General features: G+C 38.1%; 2 protein-coding genes across 13 annotated transcripts in view; both read right to left on the reverse strand.

Moving 5' to 3' along the window:
- The window catches only part of ZFAND4 (zinc finger AN1-type containing 4), a 36186-nt gene extending 15549 nt beyond the window's left edge, over positions 1 to 20637 (reverse strand). For 5 of the 9 annotated variants that reach the window (XM_070943347.1, XM_070943344.1, XM_070943342.1 and 2 more), the window contains exons 1-7: positions 20504 to 20637; positions 17692 to 17885; positions 14373 to 14448; positions 13786 to 13853; positions 10573 to 10759; positions 4215 to 4362; positions 1969 to 3105 (exon numbers count right to left, since the gene is read on the reverse strand). In XM_070943347.1, the coding sequence (XP_070799448.1) occupies positions 1969 to 3105; positions 4215 to 4362; positions 10573 to 10759; positions 13786 to 13853; positions 14373 to 14448; positions 17692 to 17875 (1800 nt within the window). In that variant the 5' untranslated portion in view covers positions 17876 to 17885; positions 20504 to 20637. Of the gene's footprint in view, positions 1 to 1968; positions 3106 to 4214; positions 4363 to 10572; positions 10760 to 13785; positions 13854 to 14372; positions 14449 to 14723; positions 14760 to 17691; positions 17886 to 18257; positions 18343 to 20503 lie in introns of those variants that run through there. The other 4 variants (XM_070943343.1, XM_070943350.1, XM_070943348.1 and 1 more) reach the window with 4 other exon arrangements.
- Positions 20638 to 26168: 5531 nt separating this feature from the next.
- Positions 26169 to 27528, reverse strand: part of LOC139316509 (WASH complex subunit 2-like) — a 48853-nt gene continuing 47493 nt past the window's right edge. For all 4 annotated transcript variants that reach the window (XM_070943253.1, XM_070943252.1, XM_070943251.1 and 1 more), the window contains one exon: positions 26169 to 27495. In XM_070943253.1, the coding sequence (XP_070799354.1) occupies positions 27359 to 27495 (137 nt within the window). In that variant the 3' untranslated portion in view covers positions 26169 to 27358. The remainder of the gene's footprint in view (positions 27496 to 27528) is intronic.

A 27528-nucleotide genomic window follows, 5' to 3' on the forward strand; every position in this document is an offset into this window, starting at 1 on the left:
ACCCAACATAATTACAAGTACCACACCGTCCTTTTTATCAGTAGCTGTGCTGCAAGCCATAAAGGAAAAAGGTAGGAAATGATGCAGGAATGCATTTTCTGCATTGTGTTTCTTCCTGCCTTGTGGCTTTTCATTGTAATTTAAAAAAATTGCTCCGCAAAATCAATAATGTAAACTTAACTGACCTCTTGCACTTACCTCACTGACAATCAGGATTATTTTATTGTGGAACGATCCTTAATATCGTTGGCTTGTAATTATGAGTAATCTGAACTCCTAGTTTTTAATGATGAAGTCATTTCTATCTCCCATTGAAGTTCTATTTGTACAATTTGTATGTTCGCACAAGAAAAAAACCCTTTCTGCTTTATTGCTTCTTAAAAATTGTTCTATCTGTGCCCTTTTTGTCTGATGCATTCTTGGGGGAAAATAGGGCAGAAGACCGTCCCCTTTCTCACAATTTACGAGTTCCTTCTTTTCACATTGGGGGCGAGGTCATATGAATTTTGCAGGCTTTTTTTTTTTTTTTTTTTTACAGATTTTGTGCCAATGGATGAATAGTGAAGGCAAGTACTAAAAAATACTGGTAGTCTTCAATTTACAACAGTTCACTCAGTGACTGTCTGAAGTTACAACAACACTGAAAAAGTGACTTATGACTATTTTTCACACTTATGACCATTGCAGTATCCCCATGGTCACGAGATTTACATTCAAATGATTGACAACTGACTCACATTTATGACGGTTGTAACATCCCAGGGTCATGTGATCCCCGTTTGCAAACCTTCTGACAAGCAAAGTCAATGGGGAAGCCAGATTCAATTAACAACCGTGTTACTAATTTAACAACTGCATGATTGACTTAACAAATGTGGCAACAAAAGTTTTAAAATGGGATATAATTCACTTAACAAATTTCTTACTTACCGTGTTTTCCCCAAAATAAGACCCTGTCTTATATTTTTTTTGAACCCTGAAATAAATGCTTGGCCTTATTGCCATGCGCTCAAAAGCCTGATTGGGCTTATTATGAGGGGATGTCTTATTTTGGGGGAAAACAGGGTAACAACATAAATTTTGGGCTCAATTGTGGTAGTAAATGGAGGACTAACTAGTTATTCTGATCAGAGGACCTCTCTGCTCTCTTACATGTGATCACCAATCACATAAATGGAAAATATATGAATAGGTTCTGTAAAATGATTCTTCCATTCAAGTCTAAGGTCAGATTATATATGAAGAAAAAACAAATTTGTGCTTTTGTTTCTTTTCATCTTCCCCCTCAAGGTGTGAGAGAGCATTATCTGGAAATTGTTACTGAATGACATCTGAACAATGTCTGTTTATCTTATAATTGGGAAGTAAATGCCAAATATTTCAACCTCAATGAAACACGTCTGAGAAACATGATTGAGACAAATGTTCAGGACATATGCATTGGCTAAATATAGGATAAATATACAAAACATATTATCAACATGTTAAAATATAAAACTCACAGTTAATGAATATGTGCAAAACATTTGAATGTAAAGCACTTTGAAAACAGAGTGTTCTAATACAAAAAATCTAAAATTGGCTTCTCAATCATTTTGGAAATGTATTACGATTCTTCTAAGGGAAGGAATATTTATATAGTAACTTCACAGTAAACTACAGTGTTTACTAATAAACCAGACATAATTTACAAATCTGTCTGTAAAAATAAAACATGACTAAATCTGCCTCAGAAAAATGGCCATTGTTTAAAAAAACTAACACATCCAAGAATGGAACATTTATTGAATGGTAACTTTTAAATTTTGAAAGCCAAAACCCAATCTTATTTAAATAGTATTGATATACATTGATGTTTTCCAATTTAACAAGTTGCCAGTTTTGATTCTTGACCAATAAATAGGGAATAAACCCTACAAGTACAAATCTCATCTTTGTAAAAAAAATAAATAAAGTATGAGTACTTACTAAAAAATATCCAGGCATCTCATTGGGAGGAGAAGCTGTTCTAAAACTTTCTTCTTGAAAATGTTGAAAGTTGGTAGTTAATGAAATACCAGAAGTCCGAAACCTGCTTGTGCCACAGGAATTCGGTAAGCCATCTCTATTTGTGCCTCGGGTAAATGAACTTAGCAAACTTATGTTATTTACAGAAACAACAGGGTCTTTGGAAGCCTTAATTGCTACTTCTGTGATATCCCTTGCCTCCACTTTAGAATGGGGATCAGGTCTTTTGCTAGGTAAATCTAAACCAATGCCATGAAATCTAGATGTTCTTGAATAAGAGGAATCTGCTAAACTGTGCACCTCCAATGACTGTAGAATATTTGGAGAAATAGTGGGCCTCAAGCCAGCTTCTTCAAAATATTTGGAGTGAGCTTGAGATTTCTGAGGACTGTAATGTGCCATCTGTGATGAACAATGAAGAGGTGACAGGCGTGTTTTCTTAAGACTAAACTCATGAGAGTTAAAAATACTATTATCTGCTGTTGCAAAAGTCAAAGTTTTTGCGATGGATTTGTTTTGATGTTCCTGTGGTAACTGAAGCGTGGTATTCCCTTCTTCTGATCCAGACATTTTGCTGTATGAGTCACTGCAAGTTGCTTCTGATACCAAGGCAAGAGGCTCTTTGTTTGGTAGAACATTTTTTTCTGCAGTGTACAGATTTACATTGGTGAGATCTGGATACAAGAAAGGACATCTTTCATTGGATGATGTACCACTTTGTGCATTTTTTTCCAAATTTGCAAGTGCAGTTGTCACTTGAGGAACTACACAGTTTTCAGAAAGTTTTGCCTCTCCCTTTTCCACAGATGATACCTTGGAAGACAGTGCCATGCTGTTAATTGAGTGAGATGGTGAAATACTCTCCCATTTATCTTTTTCTTTAAGAAAGTTTCTAGTAATAGATGACACTTTTTTATCAGTATGTGCTAGGGTTGAAAAGGCATTCGGAGATGTTCCTGAGTTATGTAAATTTTCAGGAGGCAGACAGGATTGCCCAATATGAGGAAGTGCTCGTAGAAAATTATGACGAACAGCTGCAAGCGAGCCACTAGATGGATGAAGGACCACTGGAGAATGGGGATTCACTTTGATCTTAGGCTGTGGGAAAAAATGGAAAAGTGGTTAGTTTTAACTATAGTATAGTGCAGAGATAGCTAACCTTTTTGTCGTCATGTGCTGAAAGCGTGTGTGCGTCACAGTGCATGAGCATGCCAGCACCCATAATGCAATGTGCGCCCCCAGTGCACATGCGTGCATGACCCTCGCTCCCGTGCATGCACATGCAACCCCCCCACGCTCCCCATGTGCATGCGCAGGTGACACCTCCCGTCCGTTTTTGGCCTAGCAGGCCTCCCTGCAGCCTTCTGGGCCCAAAAACGGGCCATGCATGCTCTGCCCCGCCCATGTGCACGCAACTCCATGCATCCCGAAAATCAGCTGACTGGCAGGAGGCACTCAAGCACGTGACGACTTGTGTGCCCAGAGAGGGCTCTGTGTGCCAGCTGTGGAATGTGTGCCATAGGTTCGCCATTATGGTTATAGAGCAACTACAGAACCCCAATGTATTTCATCACCAGTTTTGCACAGTAGCATTAACTCTCTTTTATATTTCAATTTGAAGAATTTCATAATACTTAAATATTATTCAATATACAGACTCAAAAAACAACTTGCTTTCCTTTCAATAGTAATTCTAATCAGTAATCTCTATCCAATTAGAGCAGGTTTTTTTCAAATTTTCTCAGGCTGTTAAAATCTATTTGGTAAAAAAAAAATATGAATCAAAAGGCAAACGTCTAGTGGTAGAAAATAGACTGATTTCAAGTGAACTATTTTTTGTCCTTGGCTCCTTGTCCAAAGTACTTGTCCAAATGGTTCTACAGATCATTTGGAAAAATACTGGATTGGAATGATGAAAATATCACAATATTTAGTACTCTTTAGGCTAAAAATGACATATGATAATAAACCAAAAATGATAGCTTCCTGACACATTGTAATTTCATGACACACTCATGGTTTTTTTAAAAGGAAAAGTACATTACATTGGTAAAATATGGCACATGGATTCTGTACAGCTTATGTAAATTAATTTTGGATATTCTACTGTATATTGAGTAAGATCTGTTATGGAACAAGTTATTTAAAGAGGTTTTTAATAGTTCTTTACTGATATCTAGAGATGATCTTATATTTTATGACTTTACCTTTTTATTAAGATTCATGTTTTCCATCTTTGCCTTTAGCATCTTCATTTTATTCATTGTAATGGAGTTCTCAATAATCTGTTGCCCAGAAGGAGATATTTCTGTATCTTCATCATCATCAGCATACAAATTATAAACAGAACCACCACTGTGGCAAGAAGAAAATTCAGATGTGTCCTAGTACTGTACATGTTAACACTTTGTAAGTCAGAATTATAAAAATATAGCAAAAGTGTTTCTGAAACAAAACAGTGATATTTTTATATTTCAAAAGCATTTTTTACATCAAATATCTTTTAGATCTAATTTTTACTTGAGAACTGTCCTTATATGTGCCAAATGAAATAGCACTTAATAAAAAAAGGGGACTCTCGATATGTGACTATATACACGTGTAGGAAAAACATGTAGAGATTGTTAAGGAATGTAACAATCTCCTTTTCTCTTTTCCTTCAGATACCATTCACTGGTCATTTTTCATTGCAAGCATATGGAGAGAGTATTTCCTGCTTTAGTTTTGATACAGAAAAAAGGCAATACCTCTGTATTAATATAATCTAATTAAAGTTACTCCTCTCTGAAACTAGACGCTGTGAATGGGGAAATACATCAGTCATGAACTGGAAATTTTACTGAAGTTACATGTAGTCAGGTAACCCCAGAAGCTATTTTTTCATTGAATTATAGGGCTGGAAGGGATCTTCTAGTCCAACTCCCTACCCAAGGCAGGATACCCTTATTGCATCATGGACAAATGGTTATCCAATCTTTTCTTGAAGACCTCCAGAAAAGGAATACCCACAACTCTGGAAGGTAAGCTGTTCTGTTGATTAAATCAGTGCTGTGGAGTCGGAGTCGGAGTCGAGGAGTCGGAGTCGGAGGAAATTTTGGGTACCTGGAGTCGGAGTCGGAGTCGGCAAACAATGCACCGACTCCGACTCCGACTCCTACTAAATTTAGATTGGAATTTTAAAAAAAGCAAGTTTAAATGTCCCAATTCACAAAAAGTTATAATTAATGACTTCTCTACTGTAAGAATAAAGACCAATGCATGCAGTGCCTCACGTAACCGCAAAATGAACACGTTAAGTGACCGTGAAGAAGCATGCTTTTCATGTGCTTCACTATAAGGCACGCAACGCACAATTAGGAGTGGCAATACTTATACTTTCCATAGTGTTGTGTTCTGCTGTTACAGGGAACGCAGCGCCCATGGGTAACCTAGCCTCTAATTATTGTTATTTATTCATATTTGTTCTCTTTTATTCTTTAAAGTTTAACAATTCATTCTTTATCTTAATATCTTTATATTTGTTTGGGGTTGGCTTTCTTCCCTTTCATCTTTTTTATTGTACAGCAATCTTTCTCCTCAAACCTACCACCTCTCTCTTTTCTTTCCTTCTTACTTTCTCTTCCTCACCCTCTTCTTCTCCTCCCTACTTCCTCTTCCTTTCTCCTTCTCCTCCTCTCTTCCTCCCTCTCTTACCCTCACTCCTACTCTAATTTCCCTTCCCTTCCTTCATCCCTCTCTATTGCTGTATCCTTTTATGTATATGGACTACTCAGAGGGCTGAAAAAGTTATTTCTGACTGGTCCTCTCCCTTTTGACCAGTCCTCGAACTTACGACTGTCCTCACATTTTACGTTTTTGCCCTATCTTGTCACCATGGTGAAGAGAAGCAGTTGTGAAATGAGTGACATGGTTGTTAAAAATGCTGCACGGGCATAAATGTGAGGATGGTCATAAGTGTGAGGACCAGTCAAAAGTGCGAGGACCTGTCAGAAATGACTTTTTTCAGCCCTCTATACACATAGCCATGGCCACCCGGTCACATGACCAGCTAGCCACACCCACCCAGTCACATAACCTCCAAGCCATGCCCACAAAATAAGCCACGCCCACAGAACCGGTAGTAAAAAAATTTAGAACCCACCCCTGGTTGGGGGTCACCACAACATGAGGAACTGTATTAAAGGGTCGTGGCATTAGGAAAGTTGAGAACCACTGGCTTAGAAGAACTTGGTGGAACAGCTTCTTGGATTCAACTGTAAGTGTTTATATTGTATAGGACAAATCATGTCTAGGTTTAGTGCTGGGATATATAGCTTATTTGTTTGTATAAAGCCATGTACGTACAACTTACAAGACTGTGTATGTTGATATTAAAAATCTAATTATATGCCAGTTAGTATAACATATTTTATATTTTAGGGAAAGAGGCATCCTAAACAATGGCAAAAAGACTGCTAACAACAAACACAACAAAGTCTACTGTTTATGAGCACTTTGCATTATCAAGTGATGGAAAACATTACGTGTGCCAATGTATTAGAAAAGATGATGATGGTGAAAAACAATGTGATGCAAAAATTAGCAGTTTCAGTGGGCCTGATAAAAATGCACCTACAAGAGCATCAAATTTGAAAAGACACTTACAGCGTTTTCATCCCAAAGTGTTAGAAGCCGTGAATGAGAAAGATAGCAATGAAAACATTGCATCTACTTCTGTGACAAAAAACGTTCAGAAATCTACTGGAGAACAATCACAAATAAGAAAATTCTTTATATCTGACAAAGTTACCATAAGGATGACACCAGAAAAATTCAAACACCACATTATTGAAATGGTAGTAAAGAATAGTGTACCACTATCCTTCTTTTCACAGACAGCCTTTTTAGGCCTAAATGGAGAAATGGCAAAAAAACTTGGTGTTTCTCTGGAAAGAGAAAGTATAAGGAAACTTATAATTGAGGAGGCCAAATGTAAAAAGGAAGAACTACAGAAAGTTATGAAAGGACGTTTTGTCTTCCTTAAAATGGATGCATGCACACGTCACAGAGTCAATTATTTCGCTATTAATGTTAGATTTGTGGATGAAAATAACAAAACAATAACACGGACCCTCGGAGTAAAGGACACTCAGGCACATCACACCAGTGATTACCTTCAGAAGTTAGTGGAGGGTGTTCTAGAAGATTTTGAAATTAAAAAGGAACAGATTTTATGTGTTGTGACAGATAACGCTTCTAACATGTTGAGCACAATTGAGAAGATGAAGGCAGATGAAGAAGGTATCAAACAGATATTAGACTTAGAGGAAGACAGCTCTGCAAGTATTAGAGAAAGTTTAGAAACTGAAGAGAATGCTGACATTTTTTTAGACAACTTTGTTGAAGAAGCATTGAAGCTTGCTACTATTCATCATATGCGATGTGCTGTTCATACACTGCAACTTGCCATAAGAGATGGATTAAAAGATCGCCATGCAGCTACATTAATTGGCAAATTACGGCAAGTAACTGTTGCAGCCAGGGCCCCAAAAACAGATGCAATTTTGAAAAGACGTGCAGGAAAAGGAGCCATTTTGGATCAAACAACTCGCTGGGGAAGCACTTATTTAATGGTGAAGCGTTTGCTTGAACTTAAAGACTTCATAGAAGAAATGGACAATGAAAATCTTGCATTAACTGCAAGCCAGTGGACACAAACAAAAGAGCTGGAGAACCTTCTTTCTCACCCCTTCACTGTCACCAAGAGGTTGCAATGTGATGATCTAACCCCGGGTAAATTCCTCTTGGAATGGAAGAGCCTGTTATATCGCCTGAACAAAAATGGAGGGTTAATAGCTGAGGGCATTGCATCTTCAATGATGAAAAGAGAGAGTCTTTTGCTGGAAAATGAAATCTTGTTAGCGGCTATTTATGTCGACCCAATGAGCCGACTTTTATTGAACAGTAAACAGATTGCTACTGGGAAAAAGGCCCTCTATGATGTAGCAGTTCGCATGAAGGGATTACGACCTGAAATACCTCCACAGGAGGATGGAGTTCTTTTAAGCAATAGTGGTAACTCAGAATCATCTTCTTCAAACGAAGAATTAGACTTTGATTCCTTCTTAGACAAAATGGAAGTTGCTAAAGGAAAGCGACGTCGCATAAGCGTTACAGAACCAGTAAATGTCCAAATAAAAAAATTCCAACAGGAGTTTTATAAAGCACTAAAAGAAGTTGAAAAGTATGATCGCTCATCAAAACTTACTGTTGAAGAAGCCATCCTTGTTTATCCAGAGATCGTTAGTGATGTGGCCAGAATAGTTACTGCAATGCCACCCACCCAAGTCAGTGTCGAAAGATTATTTTCAGCCCTAAAAATAATAAAGTCTGACTTAAGAGCCTCTATGAAAGAGGATCTGGCAGAGGCAATTCTCTTCCTTAGAACTCTACATTGAATTGATTTGCATTTGCTAAGCCTATAACTACATTTCAAGATTAATATAAACCATTTCTAGGTTTTACAGATTTTGTTTTTGGTTCATATAGATAAGCTTTGTTTTTGTTCTAAAACAACCAAATAATGTGGTTTGTATTTTTGAACTGGTAAAGTTCCTGTTCCTGATGTTTATGCCTGCTGCTACTATCCAGCAACTTGATTAATTAAATTAATAAAAAAAAATTAATAAAACTTTGTTGTTTTCATTGTGTTTGTCTTTTGCTTAAACTGTTCAATACAGTAGACTGTTGGCTTCCCAGCCAGTAGTCCTGTGGTAATGACATGTATGTTGCCTTTCTTTCCTTCAAGGAATGTATAAAATACATTCGCATATTAATACAGAGGAGTCGGAGTCGGAGTCGGAGTCGGAAGTACAAAAAACTGAGGAGTCGGAGTCGGAGTCGGAACATTTATCTCCCGACTCCACAGCTCTGGATTAAATGTTCTTATTCTTAGAAATTTCTCATTAGTTCCAAATTGGAATTTAATGACTGAGTTGCTGGTCTCAATTGTGATTCAGGTAGAACAGTTCAGTTTTAAACTCAAATGAGAAGCAGGATTCAGAAAAATGTATCCCCATACTCTTGTTTAGTTAATACTGAAACTATCTTTAATGCCTTTGTTTTTGACCAGATTGGGATGAAATATAAACTAGAATTTTGTAAGAGAATGACTACTATATTTAATATAAGCAAAATGTGTTTATGACAGAATATGATGAAATCTGAAGCAATGAAAGGTATAAGTAAGGTATACTTATGACAAATTTTAGTCAAATATATTGGGATGAATTTTCTGTAAACAGAAAAAATTTAAGAAATAAGAAAAAATAATTCCTCTTTCTACAAACAGAGCTGAGGAAATGAAACAGAAAGACCCATTAAATGTTATTGGTGCCCTGTGGTATGACAAATGTTTCAATCACCGATTCACTATAGCATTTGGTCTAAATAATAAAATATTTTTGACCACATCTGCTATGGTGCAGTTTTTTGCAGCATTTATTCAAAATTATCCCATTCCTTCTTATGATCCAATATACTGGTCTCATGTTTTTATAACTGCAAATTAAATCATTACTTAGTTGTAAGATTTGTTATTTGAGAACATGGCCTCTTCAACATCTGCAGAAAATGGGATTGAACTTTTGATGTTTATCACCCACCCCGAGCCTGGGTTTTTTTTTTTTTTGCATATATCAAAAGGTATACGCAAAAAAACCATCAGCTGCCGCTATTCCATGAGCTCATTACTATATATTTTCAAAAATCAATTTCTCTTATTTAATCACAAATTTAATGCATTTTATAAGGTTAATCAGTATAAAATTATTGGGTGATCTTTAAAAGTCTTTAGTCATTTATTTGAATCTCAATTATTTCGTGTTTAGTCAATACAAATATATTAAAAATCAAGCAGGACCAGATATTGTTATCACACAATTGGCATTAAACAATTTTTGAGAATACATGTTCACCAGCAACTAAAAACATTTTTATCCCTATGGGCTTTTACACTTTAAGATAACATTAAGCAAGCTTTAGTATATAAGAGATCGTTCTCATTCTAACAATGCTAATTGGGACCAGCTAGTTTTCAAATTTAAACATTTGCTGAACAAGTGGTTATTAAACAAGGGCCACCTATATTCGTCTTATATTTATATGCTTTATTTATTGTTTGAATTTTTATTTTATGTTTTAACTATAATTCTGCATTGTATTTTTCTTCTATTTCTACTATTTTTCTTAATGTCAGCCCATCTGATCATTATTTTTGATGCCAATATCATACATTTAATAAATACAATACCCTCTTTTAAATTTAATACACCAGCAAATGTCTTAAGTTTCACTCTGCCCTAATGTGATTAATCTCTCATTTATCATAGCAACATTTTTATTCTTTATTATGTACTTTGTTTTCTTCATTTTATATTATGCTTTTATGACTATTTTTAATAGATAAACATATAATGGCTCTGAAAACTCTTCCAGGAGCAGAATGCACTGGAACCTAACTTAATTGTAAGTGTGCTTAGATTTTTCAATAACATTTGACTATCCTTAACATTACAAATAACATACCTTAAAGATTCAGATAATGGTGTTAAAGTTCCATCTCCCCTGTCCACAACTCGAAAAAAATTCAGCTGGTCTCCTTCCTGGTAGACCAAGAATGTAACATGTTTACTGGATGGAACCTTTTCCCAGACATCATCTCGACAGGGCCCCATATATTCTGCTATTTCTTTAATTGGGTCTTCCAAAGGAACTACCAAGAAAAGAAACATGAAGAAAAAAGATGGTTTGAAAGGGACGTTTTCATCTGAATGAAAACATTCAGCTGGCATGAAGGACATGTTTACAGAAACTCTTGTTTGTAATGAACCAAGTAAAGCATTATGCAATCTTATTAAATAAATCAGATTTAGTCACAAAACCCTATTTTAAAATAGAAATAAAACTGGCTTTAGGTTGTTGAATATCAACAAACATCTCTACTGTTTTACAAAATTTAAAGTTTTCTTTTTATAATTGGAAGATCATTAACATCAAAAGCATCATGGAGCATATAAAATCTCAGGTACAGACCAACAGCATCAACGCCCTTTCCATAATTGCATAACTCTCTGGAAAAGTGTTAGCTATAATCTTCAGAGCCTGGTATTTTCTCCAAATCTCTGCTGATGTACTATAATCCACAATTCACAAGTTAGGTGTTTCCATTCAAGCATAAAAGTGACATAGTAAAATAAACAAGAACAAATTTGTTGTCACAGCCGTGAAAACATGTGGTAAAATTGTGTACAGGTAGTCCTTGACGTACAATTGTAATAACTGAGACATTAAGTTGAGCAATACGTGACTGCACTTGATTTTATAATCATTTTTGTGGTGGTGGTAATGGGTGTTTTTTGCCAGAAACCAGTGTACACCTAAAATACCCAAAAAATTGCCAAAAATCAGTACTGGGTGACTGAGATCACTTGACCATAGGTGTAGGTGTTTGTGACCACTTAAATTTTGAAAACAAAGTAGCTGTGGTACAGCTGTAACTTCAATAGTTGCTAAGTGACCAGTCATTAAGGACTGCCTGTACTACTTTCTCCTATCAATCTTGATGAGATATAACAATGTTTCATTAATGTTCACTAAAACACGTTCTCAGTATATCGGTTTCAGACATATGGTGTGAAATCTTTAGCAAAGAACTAAACCAGATTCAGAGGATGTAATAGGTTGTAAGAATAACCCTTGAGAAAGAGGAGGAAGAGCTGCAACCAAGACAATGGTCAGATAAAAAATGTAAGTAGAAGACAAAAATGCAATTTAAGAAAATTTCTCAGAAATAACCTTCCCTAGTTTTCTTAAAAATAAAGGGGAGGCACTTTCTGGTTTGCAAAATTCTGTTACTGTAATCCTAAAAGTAAAATAAATTTAAAAAATAAAATAAAAGCAGTACTAGCATTCAGAACTTTGATTTTTCTACTCTTGTCTATCATGAAGGGTTGACAGACAGAACAGATATTTATATTTGCTAAATTAGTCATTTTGAAATTCACCAGCACTGTAATATTTAATGATAAAACATCAGGGTGCTCTACCGGTACTTTTTGTTATAATTTATAAATTGCAACTTATTTAGATTAGGCTCATAGCTTGAATGGTATATTACAGAAAATACTTCAATAATGAATGGAGTAAGGGCAAAAATTAAATCTGATATTATCAATTTTAATTACACAGGAGTTGCAACTTTCCACGTGAAGAAATGATCTCAAAAATTGTCTATGCAATGATTTAAGTCTTTAAGACGTGGAGCAGGCTAAAAAAACCTTGTTGGATGGGAAGAGGTATTTTTACAATGGTTGCAGCATCTGATGAGATCACCTGATCATAATCTGTAACCTGCCCAACTGGCTTCTGACAAGCAAGGTCAATTGAGGAAGCTTAACAACTATATGATCCCCTTACCTGTGGTAAAAAAGGTTTGCAAAATTGGGTCTGATTACATGATGATTGCTTAATATCTACATCAGTGACCAAAATTCCAGAACCAATTGGGGTGGTAAGTAAGGACTACTTGTAATTATCTTCCTTGCAGCTCCTTCTTGAAACTGACAAGACCCTAATGTTTCACCCCTGTAGCTAGCATGTTAGGCCAATGTCAGCACATTACTTTGGATGTATATTACCCACTGTGTGGCCGCTTTCAAGAGTAATTCCTTCCTCTCCAATTAAAATTAACAAACATTAATTTTCTTAATAAATCATCATCATCCCAGTGCTGGGGTGAATTAGCCAACTATCGTCCAGTCTCCAACCTTCGTTTTGTGGCGAAGGTTGTTGAGAGCGTGGTGGCACGACAACTTCCCCGGCACCTGGATGAAGCTATCTATCTAGACCCGTACCAGTCGGGCTTCAGGCAGGGGTACAGCACTGAAACGGCATTGGTCGCGTTGGTGGATGATCTCTGGAGGGCTCGGGACAGGGGCTGCTCCTCTGTCCTAGTCCTATTAGACCTCTCGGCGGCTTTTGATACCATCGACCATGGTATCATGCTGCAGCGGTTGAGGGGGTTAGGAATAGGGGGCACCGTTTTGCGGTGGTTCTCCTCCTTCCTCTCCGACCGCTCGCAGTTTGTGTTGGCAGGGGGACAGAGGTCGACCTCGAGGCATCTCGCATGGGGAGTGCCGCAAGGGTCGGTCCTCTCGCCTCTCCTGTTCAACATTTATGTGAAGCCGCTGGGTGAGATCATCCGTGGTTTCGGGGTGAAGTGTCATCTGTACGCTGATGATACTCAGCTGTACATCTCCACCCCAGACCACCCCAACGATGCCCTTGATGTGATGTCCCGCTGCCTGGAGGCTGGGGTGAACATTCCACCATGAGGGAATAGAGGAAAAAATGCTAATAAGATTTGCCTTTTACCTGGCTTCCTCAAGTTCTGAAAAACTTTCTTGTAGTTTGGCCTTACCCATCTGTTTGAAGTTGTATCCTTCTATCATTCTAAAACATAGGAAAACTAAAGTACAATCATAAGTACTGTCATGGTCAGGCTTTTTTCCACTTAGTGACCACTTTGCTTATTGACTAAACTGCTGGTCCCAAATGTGGTAGCTAAATGAGAATTATCTTTATAGTGAATACAGTAGTATGTTATTAAATTAAAACAGAAGGGGAGATAAATCATATACTAGCCCCAACCTCTTTGCATTCATTAGGAAATGATAAGGATAATTTTAGATAGTTTATGCTCTCTATAAAAACACAAAGATTAAATATAAAAAAGCCTACCTCTTTTTGTATTAATAGGGCCACCACGCATTGCTAAGATCAGCTTCAAAGTACATCCTTCTGAAATGCTGTAAACAATCAATCAGACATATTTTGTAAGTTTTTCTTCTAGAAAGAGCGCAGACAAAAGATGATTAGGAGTCTGGAGGCTAAAACATATGATGAATGGTTGCAGGAACTGGGTATGTCTAATCTAACAAAAAGAAGGACTAGAGGTGACAAGATAGCAGTCTTCCAATATTTGAGAAGCTGTCACAAAGAAGAGAGGGACAATTTATTCTCTAAAGTACTCGAAGGCAAGACAAGAAGTTAGCGGGTGGAAACTTATCAAAGAGAAAAATCCTAGATCTAAGGAGAAATTTCCTGTTAGTGGGAACAATTAATCAGTGGAATGGCTTGCCCCCAGAAACTGTGGGTGCTCCATCACTGGAGGTTTTTAAGAAGAGAGTGGACAACCACTTGTTCAGAATGATATAGGGTCTCTTGCTTGGACAGGATTAGAGCACCTCCAAGGTCACTTCCAACTCTTTTTTAATATATTCAAGAAATATTCAGAAACACTTGAATAATCACATTTGAATACTCACTGGTAATCATTCAAAGAATAGTCATCCTCCAACTCCACATTATTCCAGATTAAATGCTGCTGAGATACAGGGATACCTTGAAATATTAGTAAAATTGAATCGATATATTTACTTTGCAAAACTATGACTAAAATTACTAAAATTGTTATTCATTTGGATATATATTCCTCTGAAATTAGCATATTCTAAATGAAAAACATTATTTTAATTTGTATCATGCAAAACATTCCTGATTTAAACTCCTTATTTTTAGTGCCAGGATTAAATCCAAATAATAGGAAAAATTGTCTTTAAGTAAGGCAGTTAATACCAGTTGATTAGTAGTAAGAAGTAACAGCAATCTTACATTACCTCACCAACATCAGGGTTAATTTCATTAACTACTGCCCTACAATTCCTCAAGTTGGTATATGATTGTTCCTTTCATTTTATCCTTGTAGCTCGATGAAGTGGATTAGGCTGCAAGTATTGTAAGACATTTGGTAAAATTCTCTGGGAATTAAGGATTTGAAAATATTTTTTCCAAGTCAGAATAATCCACATTAATCCCAAGTAAGGGCTTGTTAAATTAGTCCTTAGTCATTGTATTTACAATGACATGCAGTTTGTAAGTGAGGCATGAAGACAACGATCAGGTTAATGGTCAATATGCAATATTCTGAGAGAAAATACAGTAATGCTTCTCCTCACTTAATGAAGTAATTTGCAAAATACCAGAATTTTATTCTGCTTTCATTTAATAACATGAGAATACTTAAAAGAACTGTCATAAACCAAGATTGTTATACAATTCATGTACTATAGTATTTGATTGATCACTGCTGTTTTCTAACCTCCTTTCTCATTGATAAGGTAAAAATTTTGTATTTCAACGTCGCTTTGGATTCATTACATAGGAGAGCTAAAGCTGACAATGAGCTGGTGTGGGTGAAAAATGCTAAGAAATTTCTTTGCATAAGTTGGTATATGTTTAAAACAAAAGAACAGCAATCAGTTTACTAGCTGTCCAACAGGCTGCAAAAAGCAATTGTTGAAAAAAAAAGTTGAAAAAACACGACTGGTGCTTGAGAGTAACAGTAACTCAGTGAATAATATTTATTTTGCATATTATGATACTAACTGTACTTGCTGAATCCTTATCTCTAAGAAATAGTGAACAACTAGGGAAGAGGCAGATGACCTAAAACTGTCCCTATATTTAAAAGGTTAAAAATAGGATCCAGGGAATGAAGATCAACTCTACAATAAGCTTGGAAAAATCTAGAGTAGAAAATAGAGCAGTATCTTTACAAGCAGTCCTCAACTTGTGATGGAAATTGATATTGGGATTGCTGATGCTAAGTGATACAATCATAAAGTGTGACTTCATGTGGCCACATTGTTTAGCAATACAATCCAGGCAGCCCTGATTTTGGCTGTAACCTTAAGAAACACAAGATATTAAGCAAGAAACAGAGGGAGTCCCAGATAAAGTGTGGGAATGCCACACTTGTGTGGGAAGAGTGAGAGAGGAGTCCCAATGTAGGTTATGCACAAATTGGTATTGGTATTGGTGTGTGTGTGTGTGTGTGTGTGTGTGCCTCAGTGCAGCACAAACTCAAAGAAGCTGGGGAAAGAGGGTGCTGGGATGCCTATGTACGAGTGCAGTGAGGACGAGGGAAGGAAGGTGCTGGGGGTGCATTCCTGTGTGCAAACACTGGGAGGTCCAGGGAAGAAGAATGTTGGTGGATGCATGCCTGTGTGTGGGTACAGGGAGGCCAGGAAGGAGGCTGCTGGTGGGTGTGAGTATGCAAAGGGTGAAAGAGGGTGCTGGTGCATGCAAAGAAAGGATGGGCGGTAGAGGACACGTTTACCTGGGCAATTTGTCACATTCCCTGCCAGCTTCCCATTAATTTTGTTAATGGGAAGCTGGTGCAGAAAATCAGCAACAGCAATCATGTGACTGTAGGATGCTGCAACCAATCATAACTGCAAGCTGGTTGCCAAGCACTCAAAATATTGTTCATGTGACTGTGGGAGCATGCAACAGCTTGAATTTTGAGGGCTCGTCATTAGTCCCTTTGTTAAGCACCACTGTAATTCCAAACAATTGCTGAACGAATAATTGTAACTTGAGGACTACCTGCATTTCTTGGTTAATTAATTTTCTGGTGTATTGTGGAATTCTGTAGACATAATATGCAGGTAGCTCTTAGGTAATAACCATTGGGACTGGGAACTGTCACTAAGTGACAGTCATAAAGTTAAAAAAAAAATGACACAATGCAATGGATAAAAGAAATAAAATAAAAAATACTCTGTAATAATTACTTATAAATCTATGGTGATGATAAGTGCCTCACTAGAATGGAATGGTGAAATTTAGTTCATTTTCATTATATTATCTCACATTTCATGAAAGGTGGCATTTCAAAAATGAATCGATATGATCCATTGCAAGAAAGTTTTTGAGAAGGCTATTTGAAGAAGAAACATTACAGATGGATCTCGCTTATGAATTGCGAGTGATCAGTTATAATGATGCTGAAAATATAACTCTGCAACAAGGTGTACACTCAGGACCTTTGCAGCATCTTTAAATCACCTATCTGCCATTAGTTAGTTCATATACTGAGCCTGGTCTGTTTTTTCTCCCCTTCCCTCACAGAACAGAGAGGTTGGAGAGAAAGAGATTGTAAAATAGTAAGCAGGTATACAATCAGGTACACACTGAAATGAATGTGCTAGTCTGGCTGTTTGCCTAGTATGCTCGGGCCTGGGAGCATGCTGATGCTAGAACATTCCTTTGGATCTGTATTTCCTACTATGTGCCTGCTTATACTGCTGTATTCCCTTTCTTTCCAATGAATCTAAATACAAACATTAATTTCCTTTTTGCTAATTATCCCAATGAGCATCTAAAAGGGTGGGGGGGGGGGAGAAGGGAAAACGGAGATAAAATCATAAAGACAGTTGCGGTCAGTTTCCTTTAGCGACTGCATCACTTAGCAACCAAGTTGCTGGTCTCAGTTGTGATCATTAAATGAGGACTACCTGATGATGATATTCTACACAGAACAGTCATTCATCATCCTTACCTCATATTGTTGACAAATATTATAATTTGAGCTTTAATAAAAATACAAATATTTTTTGCATATTTTGACCCAAGCAATTATATATTTGTTACATCTCCATCCAAATTTATTTCTAGCTCAATATAATTAAAATATTTTATGTTCAAATTTTTGACCAGACATTTAATTCTGTTGGTATTCCTTCTAAAATATCTGAACTTTCAAATTTCAAAACTAAACTCTGATGTAAAAAGAGCATGTACCTTCCAGTCTCTGGATTTTAGCTTTCACAGAAATAACTGTTTCGAAAGGAGACACTCGCAATTCAAAGCATGTTCCTGTAAGAGTTTCAATGAAGAGCTCCATGGTCTCATAGAAAGTAAGTTTGCAGTGACATGATCCAACATTATCCTCATTGAAGAAAGGAGGTTCCTTCTTGCTGGCCATTCTAGTGTTCCTTGTGAAAAAAATCAGTTGGGCGTTATATCTCAATTTTAACTCAAGTGAGCTCTAAACAGGAAAAACTATGCTTTTGTTCATGTTTCAAGGTTAAGACCAATGGTGGGTTGCCCCTGGTTTGCACCGATTCTATAGAACCGGTAGTAAAACCGGCGGGAGGCTCCGCCCACCGACCCCAACGTCATCCAAATGCTTCTGCATATGCAGCCCCATTGCGAACTGGTAGTAAAGATAAATAGAACCCACCCCTGGTTAAGATCTGTTGTCATAACATTTAGGAAATAATATTAACATCTATTAAAGCATTCCTTAGTAACTACTAAATAAAGCAAGAAAACAAATTTCAATTAAAGGCAAAAAATGTAAATACCTGTAAATAAATGACTTCTTTCACTGTATTATTAATTTATTATAACAGAATGAGTACACTAAATTTAAAAATTGTCTATGGAGATTCTCAATCATCCAGGTCATGGTTGTATTCAAAAGGCTACTGGACTTTCTTGGTTTTTTTCCCTTGAAAACATTTTGCTTCTCATCTGAGAAGCTTCTTCAGTTTTGGCTGAATGGTGGGGAAATGATGGATTTATATTCCGATTCAGAGCAATTCTTTGCATGAAAATGAGTCTCACTGAAGATAGTTAAGATTTTCCTTACAAAAAAAGACCACTTTGGTGCAAGCAACTAAGTAGATGGAAATCTACATTATACTAACGATTGAGGAAACTGAGATCAATTTTGTAAAAGATATCTTAAAAACATTTTCTATCCCCAAATTCCTACATGTGTGAAGAACCTAGAAATTTGTAAGATTAGAATACTGCTCCTGGGAAAAGCATTTCCATTAATGTCAACAGCCAATTCCCAAGCAATGAAAATAATCAAGATTGTGTGCTGTAATGATCTATTACAATTGGCAATTCTACAACCACAGAAGATATAAAACTATTAGGTGAACCCTCTAATATTACAAATGGAAGATGTTTGTACTCCTACCAGCTGTGTACTCAGAACATTCTACCTATCCTGAATAGTACAAATTGTTTCCTGTATGCTTTTGCAAAAGCTCTTATTGCAAAATAAGATGCAGAACTGTACTAAAATGTTTGAAACACAGCCAGAATTCAGTTACTGAGCTACAATTGCCTATTTTGGTCTTGCTGATCAATCCCATGCTAAGCACTCTGGAAAATCACATACGTGATTTCACAAACAGTCAAGTAGTAGAAAACTGTTATTGTTTCCATGGAACCAAAGAAATTGATATGCTCTTTTGATCTTTCTGCCTTAAGTTAATATATAGGTTTCTGGCATTTTTAGGTGGATTATGACAATCTTATCAGTTGTGTCAAAATGATTCTTGCCCTCCACCATGCATAATCATTATTGCATATATTGCATATATTACCCAAAGGTATTGGGTATTGTCCATTACCCAAAGTTACTTATGTCCTTTACCTAATCACTAGATAGTCCTCGACTTACGACCACAATAGAGTCCAACATTTCTGTTAAGTGAGGCATTTGTTAAGTGATTTTTGCCCCATTTTATGACCTTTCTTGCCACAGTTGTTAAGTGAAACACTGCAGTTGATATATTAGTAACCTGATTGTTAAGTGAATCTAGTTTCCATTAACTTTGCTGGTCAGAAGGTCACAAAAGATGATTTAGATGACCTTGGGACACAGCAACTGACATAAACATGAACCAGTTGCCAAGCATCTGAATTTTGATCACCCAATCATGGGGATGGCTGCAAAAGTCGTAACTGTGAACAATGGTCATAAGTCACTTTTTCAAGCCCCGTTGTAACTTTGAACGGTCACTAAATGAACTGTTGTAACTCGAGGATTACCTGTATATTAACCCTGTGTGCTACCAAAAGTTACTTATGTTCTTTATCGCTAATCCTCACTACTGTGTACGCCACACTGAAAAACAAAAGGAAAAAAAGCTCCAATGTTTGAGTGTACACAACTATGGAGCAAAACTACAGAGCCGTTTCTTTACTCAACCCTCCACTCTCCCCTCTGCAATTACAGAGAATAGGCTAAGGTGCAGAATAAATAAGAGCCCCCAATGATTATTTAACCCAGGTGCCGACTCCACTGGGAGAAACAGCCAAGCAGTCAACTCGCCTTTCCCCATAGGATCGGGAAAATCAAAACTTGCTAGTTTGCGCCCTTTTCCCTTCTTACGGTCAAGGGCGGGAAAAAGGCCCCAAACCCAGGAAACTATAAAAAAGGACGCCAGAAACAAAAGCTTCAAGATGGAAGCGCTGAAATGGAACTAACTGTCTTTTATACAGGGATGGGCTCTTTCGGCCAATTTCGGCCCTCCTTTTGCCAGCAGGCCCTTCGCGGGGAGCCTCTGGATTTCCAGCTCGCCCCGAAGGGAAGAAAGCGGCCTCCCTAATCTAACTCCCAGGCCAAGTAAGATAACAGGCCTCACTTCGGAGCCTCCATTGAAGCTTTGTTGGCCACGACGCCTACAGGGACACCGGCTCTTGGGGAACGCTGAGGGGAAAAGAGGAGAAACGGGCGGGCGCGGCCACGCCTGCTTCCCCTCCCCGCCCCCCCAAGAGGCGGCCAGGTGTGGAGACCCATCCTCCTCACCTGCCGTTTCCCGCCACGCAGGGCCCCGCGGGAGGGGCCGACGCGTCGCCTCCCACTTTCAGGGAGCTGCCGAGGCAGCCATGGAGCGGAGAAGACGATGGCGAGCGGAAGACATTCAGCCCCACGGGAGGGCCCGTTCCCTCCGCCCGGCGGCGAAGGGGCGGCGCCTGAACCCGTCCTCCCGCCCTTTGTGACGCGATAAACGGGCGAGTCCGGTTGCTTAGAGACGCGGGGATCCGATCCTTGTGCGGCTCGGAAAATGGCGGGAAAAGGCGGCAGCGGCTCTGAGGGGGGTTAGGCGCCTCAGCTGAGGCAACGCTTCACCGGGGATATTGCGGTATCGGAATCCGGTGCCATCCCTACCGCCTCTCCCTTCCCCACACCTTCTTAGGCCCGGGACGCCTTTCCACCCTTCATTCGTTCGTCGGCAATCCTGAAAGAGGTCTCCAGACCTCGTGCCTGTCCAGAGGGCGACCGCCAATTCGCCTGGCCTTGATGGCTCCTCCGATTTTTTTTTTATTTTTTTTTTAGGCTTTTCCAGCCATCTGATTTAGTGAAAAGATGAACCAGCAGTATGTGCTGAAGCTGCCAAAAAAAGCCAACCCAGTCCTAGGCTGCATTAACAGAGGAATAGAATCAAGATCATGTGAACTGTTAATACCGCTTTATAATGCCTTGGTAAGGCCAGGCTTGGGATATTACATCCAGTTTTGGCTGCCAACTAACTAAAAAAACAACAAACTAAAACAAAAACTAAAAAAAAGATGTTGAGATTCTGGAAAGAGTGCAGAGAAGAGCAACGAAGATGATTAGGGGACTGGAGGCTAAAATGTGTCCGGTTGCAGGAATTTGGATATGTCCAGTTTAATGAAAAGAAGGACTAGGTGTGACATAGCAGTGGTCCAATATCTGACGGGCTGCCACAAAGAAGTCAAGCTATTCTCCAGAGCAGCTGAAGGCAGGACAAGAAGCAATGAGTGGAAGCTAATCAAGGAGAGAAGCAACCTCGAACTAAGGAGAAATTTCCTGACTGTTAGAATAATTAAATCAGTGGAACAATTTGCCTCCAGAAGTTGTGAATGCTCCAACACTGGAAGTTTTTAAGAATAGATTGGACAACCATTTGTTTGAAATGGTATAGGGTTTCCTGCCTGAACAGGGTGTTGGCTTAGAAAATCTTCAAGGTCCCTTCCAACTCTGTTACTCTATGCCAGGGGTGTCAAAATTCAAGGCCCGCAGGCCAGTTCTGGCCTGCGGGGCCGCCCTGGAAATAGCAAAGGACTGGCCCACAGTGCCTCTGCCAGCAAAAATGGAACTTCGTTTTGGGCCCTGTGTGCCCCCCCCAGCTCATTTTTGCTGGCAGAGGGCTGCAGAAGGCTATCACAGCCTAAAATGGAGCTCGCGAGGCTGTGGGCCACCCTCCCGAGCCCTGTTTTCAGTAGTAGAGAGTTGCAGGAAGCCATAGCAGCTGAAAACTAACCTCAGGAGCCCTTTTTTGCTGGCAGAGTGCTCGGGCTACCACAGGCACCCCCAACATGAGTGACATCAAGCTGTCCACCCACCCCAGCCCCCCAAAGTCAAACTCAACCCTGATGTGGCCCTCCATGAAAGTTTGACACCCCTGCTCTATGCTATGTTATGCTATATTATATTCTCTATTCCTTTCTATTCCATTCCATTCCATTCTCTCTGGACCCTGGTCCATTTCTTCTCAGTCACTTCTTTTCTTTTTTTTTCCCCCCTGCAGCTGCGAGCACCCAAAATACTGAGCCTCAATGATACTTCTGCTTGCATCCCTGGAAAGTGATCCAAGTGCCTGCAGGTGTGCACGAGAAGCACCTCCACTTTCCAAACTGAATCCAGAAGTTGTAGGGGAACCTTATGGACAGCAGTGGATGGGGCACTTTTTAAAGTTATTGGATAAAATGAAAATAGAATTGAATGCCTAAAAAAGTATCTGTCCAATGTTGTAAAAATAACATACTATGGTTTCAGTTGATGTAGAATATCTTGCATATTATGTGAAAACCGGGTAATCTTAAAATGTACAGTTTTAAGAATGTTCATAACCTAAAACTCCAATATGTATACACTATAACTCAAATTTGTTATCTAATGTATAAATAGCATTTTCTCCAATATATAAAATAAGTAGGTAGCAGACTTATAAATTAGCAAAAGGAGATCCAAATGATCTAAACTTATCTAGGATATTAATGCGAAGCCTTTTATATCTTCAGAATTTTAACAGAATACAGGTAGTTCTCGACTTATAGCCTTTTGTTTAGTGACCATTCAGTTACAAAGGCACTGAAAAAAGTGACTTATGACCATTTTTCACATGACCATTGCAGATTCCTCACGATAATTAATCAAATTTTTAAATTTATAAAACGAACAAGCTATGATTAGTACACATCTAAAATAAAGGTCAATGGTATGCTTTCTGCTGTTTTCTCTTATTTAGAGGAAGTAAGCAAGGATGCCACTTTTATCCTTGCTTTTTAATATTTGCATGGAATCCTTGGCTTGTACTTTTAGACAATTTAGGGAGATTTATAAGGTAGTATGTAATTTACTCAAACAAATTGATTTTATTTGCAGATGATACCTCACTGTACTATCCCAGTGTTGGTGCAAATAATATATGCTTTTAGTAAAATAATAAGATATTATAAGTGGTCCAAATCGGAATTGATGCTATTAAGTGAAAATTTGGCTATCAATCCAGTTAAGGAATATCAATTCCATATTTCTACCAAATCCATTAAATATTTAGGTATATACATATTGAAAGAGATAAGGTTTCTCTTCATATACCCGTGTTTCCCCAAAAATAAGACGCTGTCGTATTTTTTTGAACCCTGAAATAAGCGCTTGGCCTTATTGCCATGACTCAAAAGCCCGATTGGGCTTATTATCAGGGGATGTCTTATTTTGGGGGAAACGGTACAGATAAATAGGAGTAGCTTCACCTTTGGGAAAAGCAGAGTCCTCAAAATGAATATTATTCCCAGATTCATTTATATTCTGAGAGGAATTCCTGTTTAAATGGAAAATATTTTCACAAAATAAATTGTTATATAAACTGAGATCGATCGATCTTTGGTTGGATGGATAGTATTAGGATCGAAATATAATAGTATCCTAATATACTTTAGTATCTCTGGAAACAAATACTAAATACTATTTAGAAAGCTATGGAACGGAATGTCTAATAAAAACAATTTGATCCTTTTTCCAATGCTAAATTGACTTCAGGGGGAAACCCAGCATGAAAAATTGGGAAAAGGATGGTGATGTGGATATTGACTTTGGACTTCAGTAATAGATGATGAATTTTTAACATGCACTCCTCAGAGTGAACCGTTATCTGAAAGTTGTACTCTAGTGACAATATTTACATCTACATTAACATTGTTTTAACATTAACATTAAACACCATTTCTAGCTACTGAGATACCAGGACAACCGGTTAAATCCATTAAAACTAAAAACCTATTTTTGCAGATATTTATCAAATCAATTTAAGATTGGTGGAATAAAGAATTAGAGATTTCTGTATTGTCTCTAAACAATGGGAGTGTCTTGATTTTGTATGGAAAGAGTGTCAATGGACCCTAAACTACAACTTACTTATGTAACAAAAACAAGAATTTATTAGACTCCATTACATTGGTATAGAAAAAATTGTCTAGGACAGCATTTGTTGGTGATATGACAATGCTTCTTTAAAATACATTTTTATAATGACTTATACTCGCTTACTTTTGGGAGAATGGACCATATAAATGTATGACAGTAGCTAAAATTTTCAGAGAATATTTTCTGGGTTACTTTTACTATGGTTAAAAGACTGTTATTGCAGTATTGGATTGGAAGCCTTGGGTGTGTAGTTTCGGAATCCGGGATGATTAACATATTTAATTCTTGATGGGGTTGCACTGCCCCAGACAGACCAAAGGCACAACTTTGGGGGTTTCTCCTGGACTCACAACTACTGCTCAAAGAGCAGATGGATGTTGTGGTTAGAATAACCTTTGTGTAACTTCGTGTTGTGTACCAGTTGTGCCCTTTCCTGGATCAGGAATCTTTGCGCTCAGACACTCAAGCCTAGTCATCTTACGTTGAACTATTACAATAGTCTCTACATGGGGCTACCCTTGAAGAGTATTTGGCAGCTATACCTAGTGCAGAATGCAGTTGTGCAGATAGTTCTTAGGGCCCCTAGAGTGGCCCATGTTACACCACTGTTCTGCAAGCTGCACTGGTTGCCACTTTTGCTTCTGGGTCCAATTCTAGAGGTTGGTTCTTACCTTTAATGCCCTTCATGGCATGGGTTCAGGTTATCTGAGGAACTGCCTCCCCCAGTGGGATTGGCCCACCCAACTGCGCTGGAGAAGTAGCTGTGAACTCTTAGTCAAGGAATTCTGGCTGTTCAGGAAAAGAGCCTGTTTTGCAGTGGCCCCTGCCCCCAAGGTGAGATTCACACTCACCCTTTTGGCCCTTGAAGGGGTCTGAAGACCTGGCTCAGCCAATTGGAGGTGGTTAATGGACTAAGATAAGATCCCACTTCTTCCTTTTATGCATCTTGCTCCCTTCCTATCTTTGCCAATTTTAAGCTAATGTAATGTTACTAGTTATTGCTTTAATATTTTAATTGGTTAAACAAAATGATTTTAAGCTGCCTAGAGCCACCTCTAGGTAAGATGGGCAGCACATAAGTTAAGCAAATACGAAAGATAAATGTGTGGCCCCATTTACACAATAAAGTGAAGAACTAATTACACTTGCTATTTAAGAGTGGGCTGCTTATTGATGTGGACTTTATATGAATAAGTATAATGAAATATGGGGCTCATTTGTACAGTATGTAGGTTAAAAAAAACATGATACTCATATAAGTGTATTAGAAACTTATATAAAACATTTCCTTCTTACCCCTATGGGTGATATATGTTCTTCCACAATTTCTGGAATATGAGAAGCTGGAGAAATAACAGGGCCTGAAAGGAGGAACTAGAGAGGATGTGGAAGACCAAAATGATCCCAAAAGTAGTAAGAGCACTCTGGCTTATGAGTCTTAAGTTGGGAGAGTGGCTCTAAGACATCCCAGGAACAACATCAGAACTTTCTGTCCAGAAGAGTGCAGTGTTTTAAGAACAGCTAAGTTACTGTTCAGAACCCTCAAACTCCCAGACTTCTTGTGGAGGACCTGAGATTGCGTGAGTAAGAACATCACCTGAAGGTAAGCAGCGCATGGCAGATTCTGGGGAACACTTGGCTGTGGGGACAATTGTACCCTTCCCCAAGGCTTGGCTCGTTGGATAATGGCATGATGCAGCCTTTTTGAGTGACAACGGTGACACTAGGACTCAAGTGGAAACCCAGAGTTCCACTTCATGCCAGCCTTCATGCTTTTAGTCCAGCCCTTTAAGCCACTGGTATGGTTTCCCAGTGTCTGTCACCTCAGTTATCTGTCAATGGTACATCCCATGCAGAATCTTGTCTTGCCATGGCACCTCCGTTTAATCTCAGCAGTTCATCTTTGGGTGCTTTTTTACAGATCTACTCCTGGATGCTCTGGGTTTCTTCCAGGACAGTAGCTATGACACTCACCAAATCCCACCTGCCCTCATTGAATCAGAGAGTGTCATACAATAACTTGTGTTTATTAATTTTATTGTATACTGTTCTTCCTTCCAAGGGAAGGCTTTAAGGAATAAAAGTTAAGTGCTACATTGTGGGGATTTAGGGTTACACATAGACGGACCCAGCTTGTTAGTTTTCTACAACTGCAAGAACTTCAGATGTAAGCCAGTATAACAACTCTCATTGCAGCTTTTTAAGTGTTATTCATCCAATCAATTCAATGATAAATCATCCTCCTTTTCCTTCAAAGAACGATTTGAATGCATGTATCCTGCTTTTTTGAACAGACTGAATAGTGGAGAAAATGCATAGTGCTTGACATGAAACAATATCCAATAATTGGTGTGAACAATACATTCAACCTAAAATGTGCATTTTTATCACTGCTTGGTGGCGATACTACATTAAGGTAAACTGAGATTCAACACGAATGGAATTCTGATACGATGCAAAATCAAGTGATCACTCCCAGTTTTTGATGGTTAATTTTATGCAATCCCATACATCTAAGACATAATTTTCAGGCTAAAATTACTCACCAGAAATTGCTAATGAGGGTATATGTGTAGGAAGGGAAAGCAAAATAGCAAACAGTTAAAGCATATATCCGTGATGGCGAACCTATGGCATGGATGCCACAGATGGCACATGGAGCCGTATTCACTGATGGCATCTTTTTAAACTATAATTTGGTAAAAAAAAAGGGGGGGTTTACCTTATTGAAGAAAGGGCTTATCCGTAAGTATATATGGTAGTGAAAAACTCCATTCCATCTAATCCCTTCCCTTCCAGCACAATGAAGTAATCTTTTATCAGTAACCAAGGATATACCCAAAAGGAGAATTCAGATTCTCATAACCATGAGTTATAATCATAAACTTAATTCCAGAAAGTGAGTTTGCTTACAATAGAGGAGATCAGAAAATATTGATTTTGTAAATGCCATTTATCAACATTAAATGTTCTGTAATTTTGATTTATATTATATATACATATTACATTACAAGTAACAAGCTGATTAGGACAATTATTGTTTGCTCAAATAGCTGTTATAACATTTTTTTTTAAAAAATGTCATGTGGAGTAAAATAGAGTGAATGAGTCCAGGAATATTCTGTTTTGTCACACTGAGTATTTGATTAGAGAATAAAGGAATTAGCGTTCAGTGACAAATTGAAAATAAATTGTCCAGCAGTCTCTTTATTAGTGCTCTTTAAATGCATTGAGAGGGTCGTCAAAAGTGCTTGCTGTTCTAGGTTCACACTTACTTCCCGAGACTGACTGAACGGTGGTCTTTTTTGTTGATGTCTTAGACTGACTAGCAGGGGAGAAGATATCATCTAAAGAGAGGGAGAAAAATGTTAATCTGTACT

The sequence above is a fragment of the Pituophis catenifer genome, unplaced genomic scaffold, assembly GCF_029215685.1.
Source record: "Pituophis catenifer annectens isolate HBS135680 unplaced genomic scaffold, rPitCat1.0.hap2 SCAF_4, whole genome shotgun sequence".
Lineage (NCBI taxonomy): Eukaryota > Metazoa > Chordata > Lepidosauria > Squamata > Colubridae > Pituophis > Pituophis catenifer.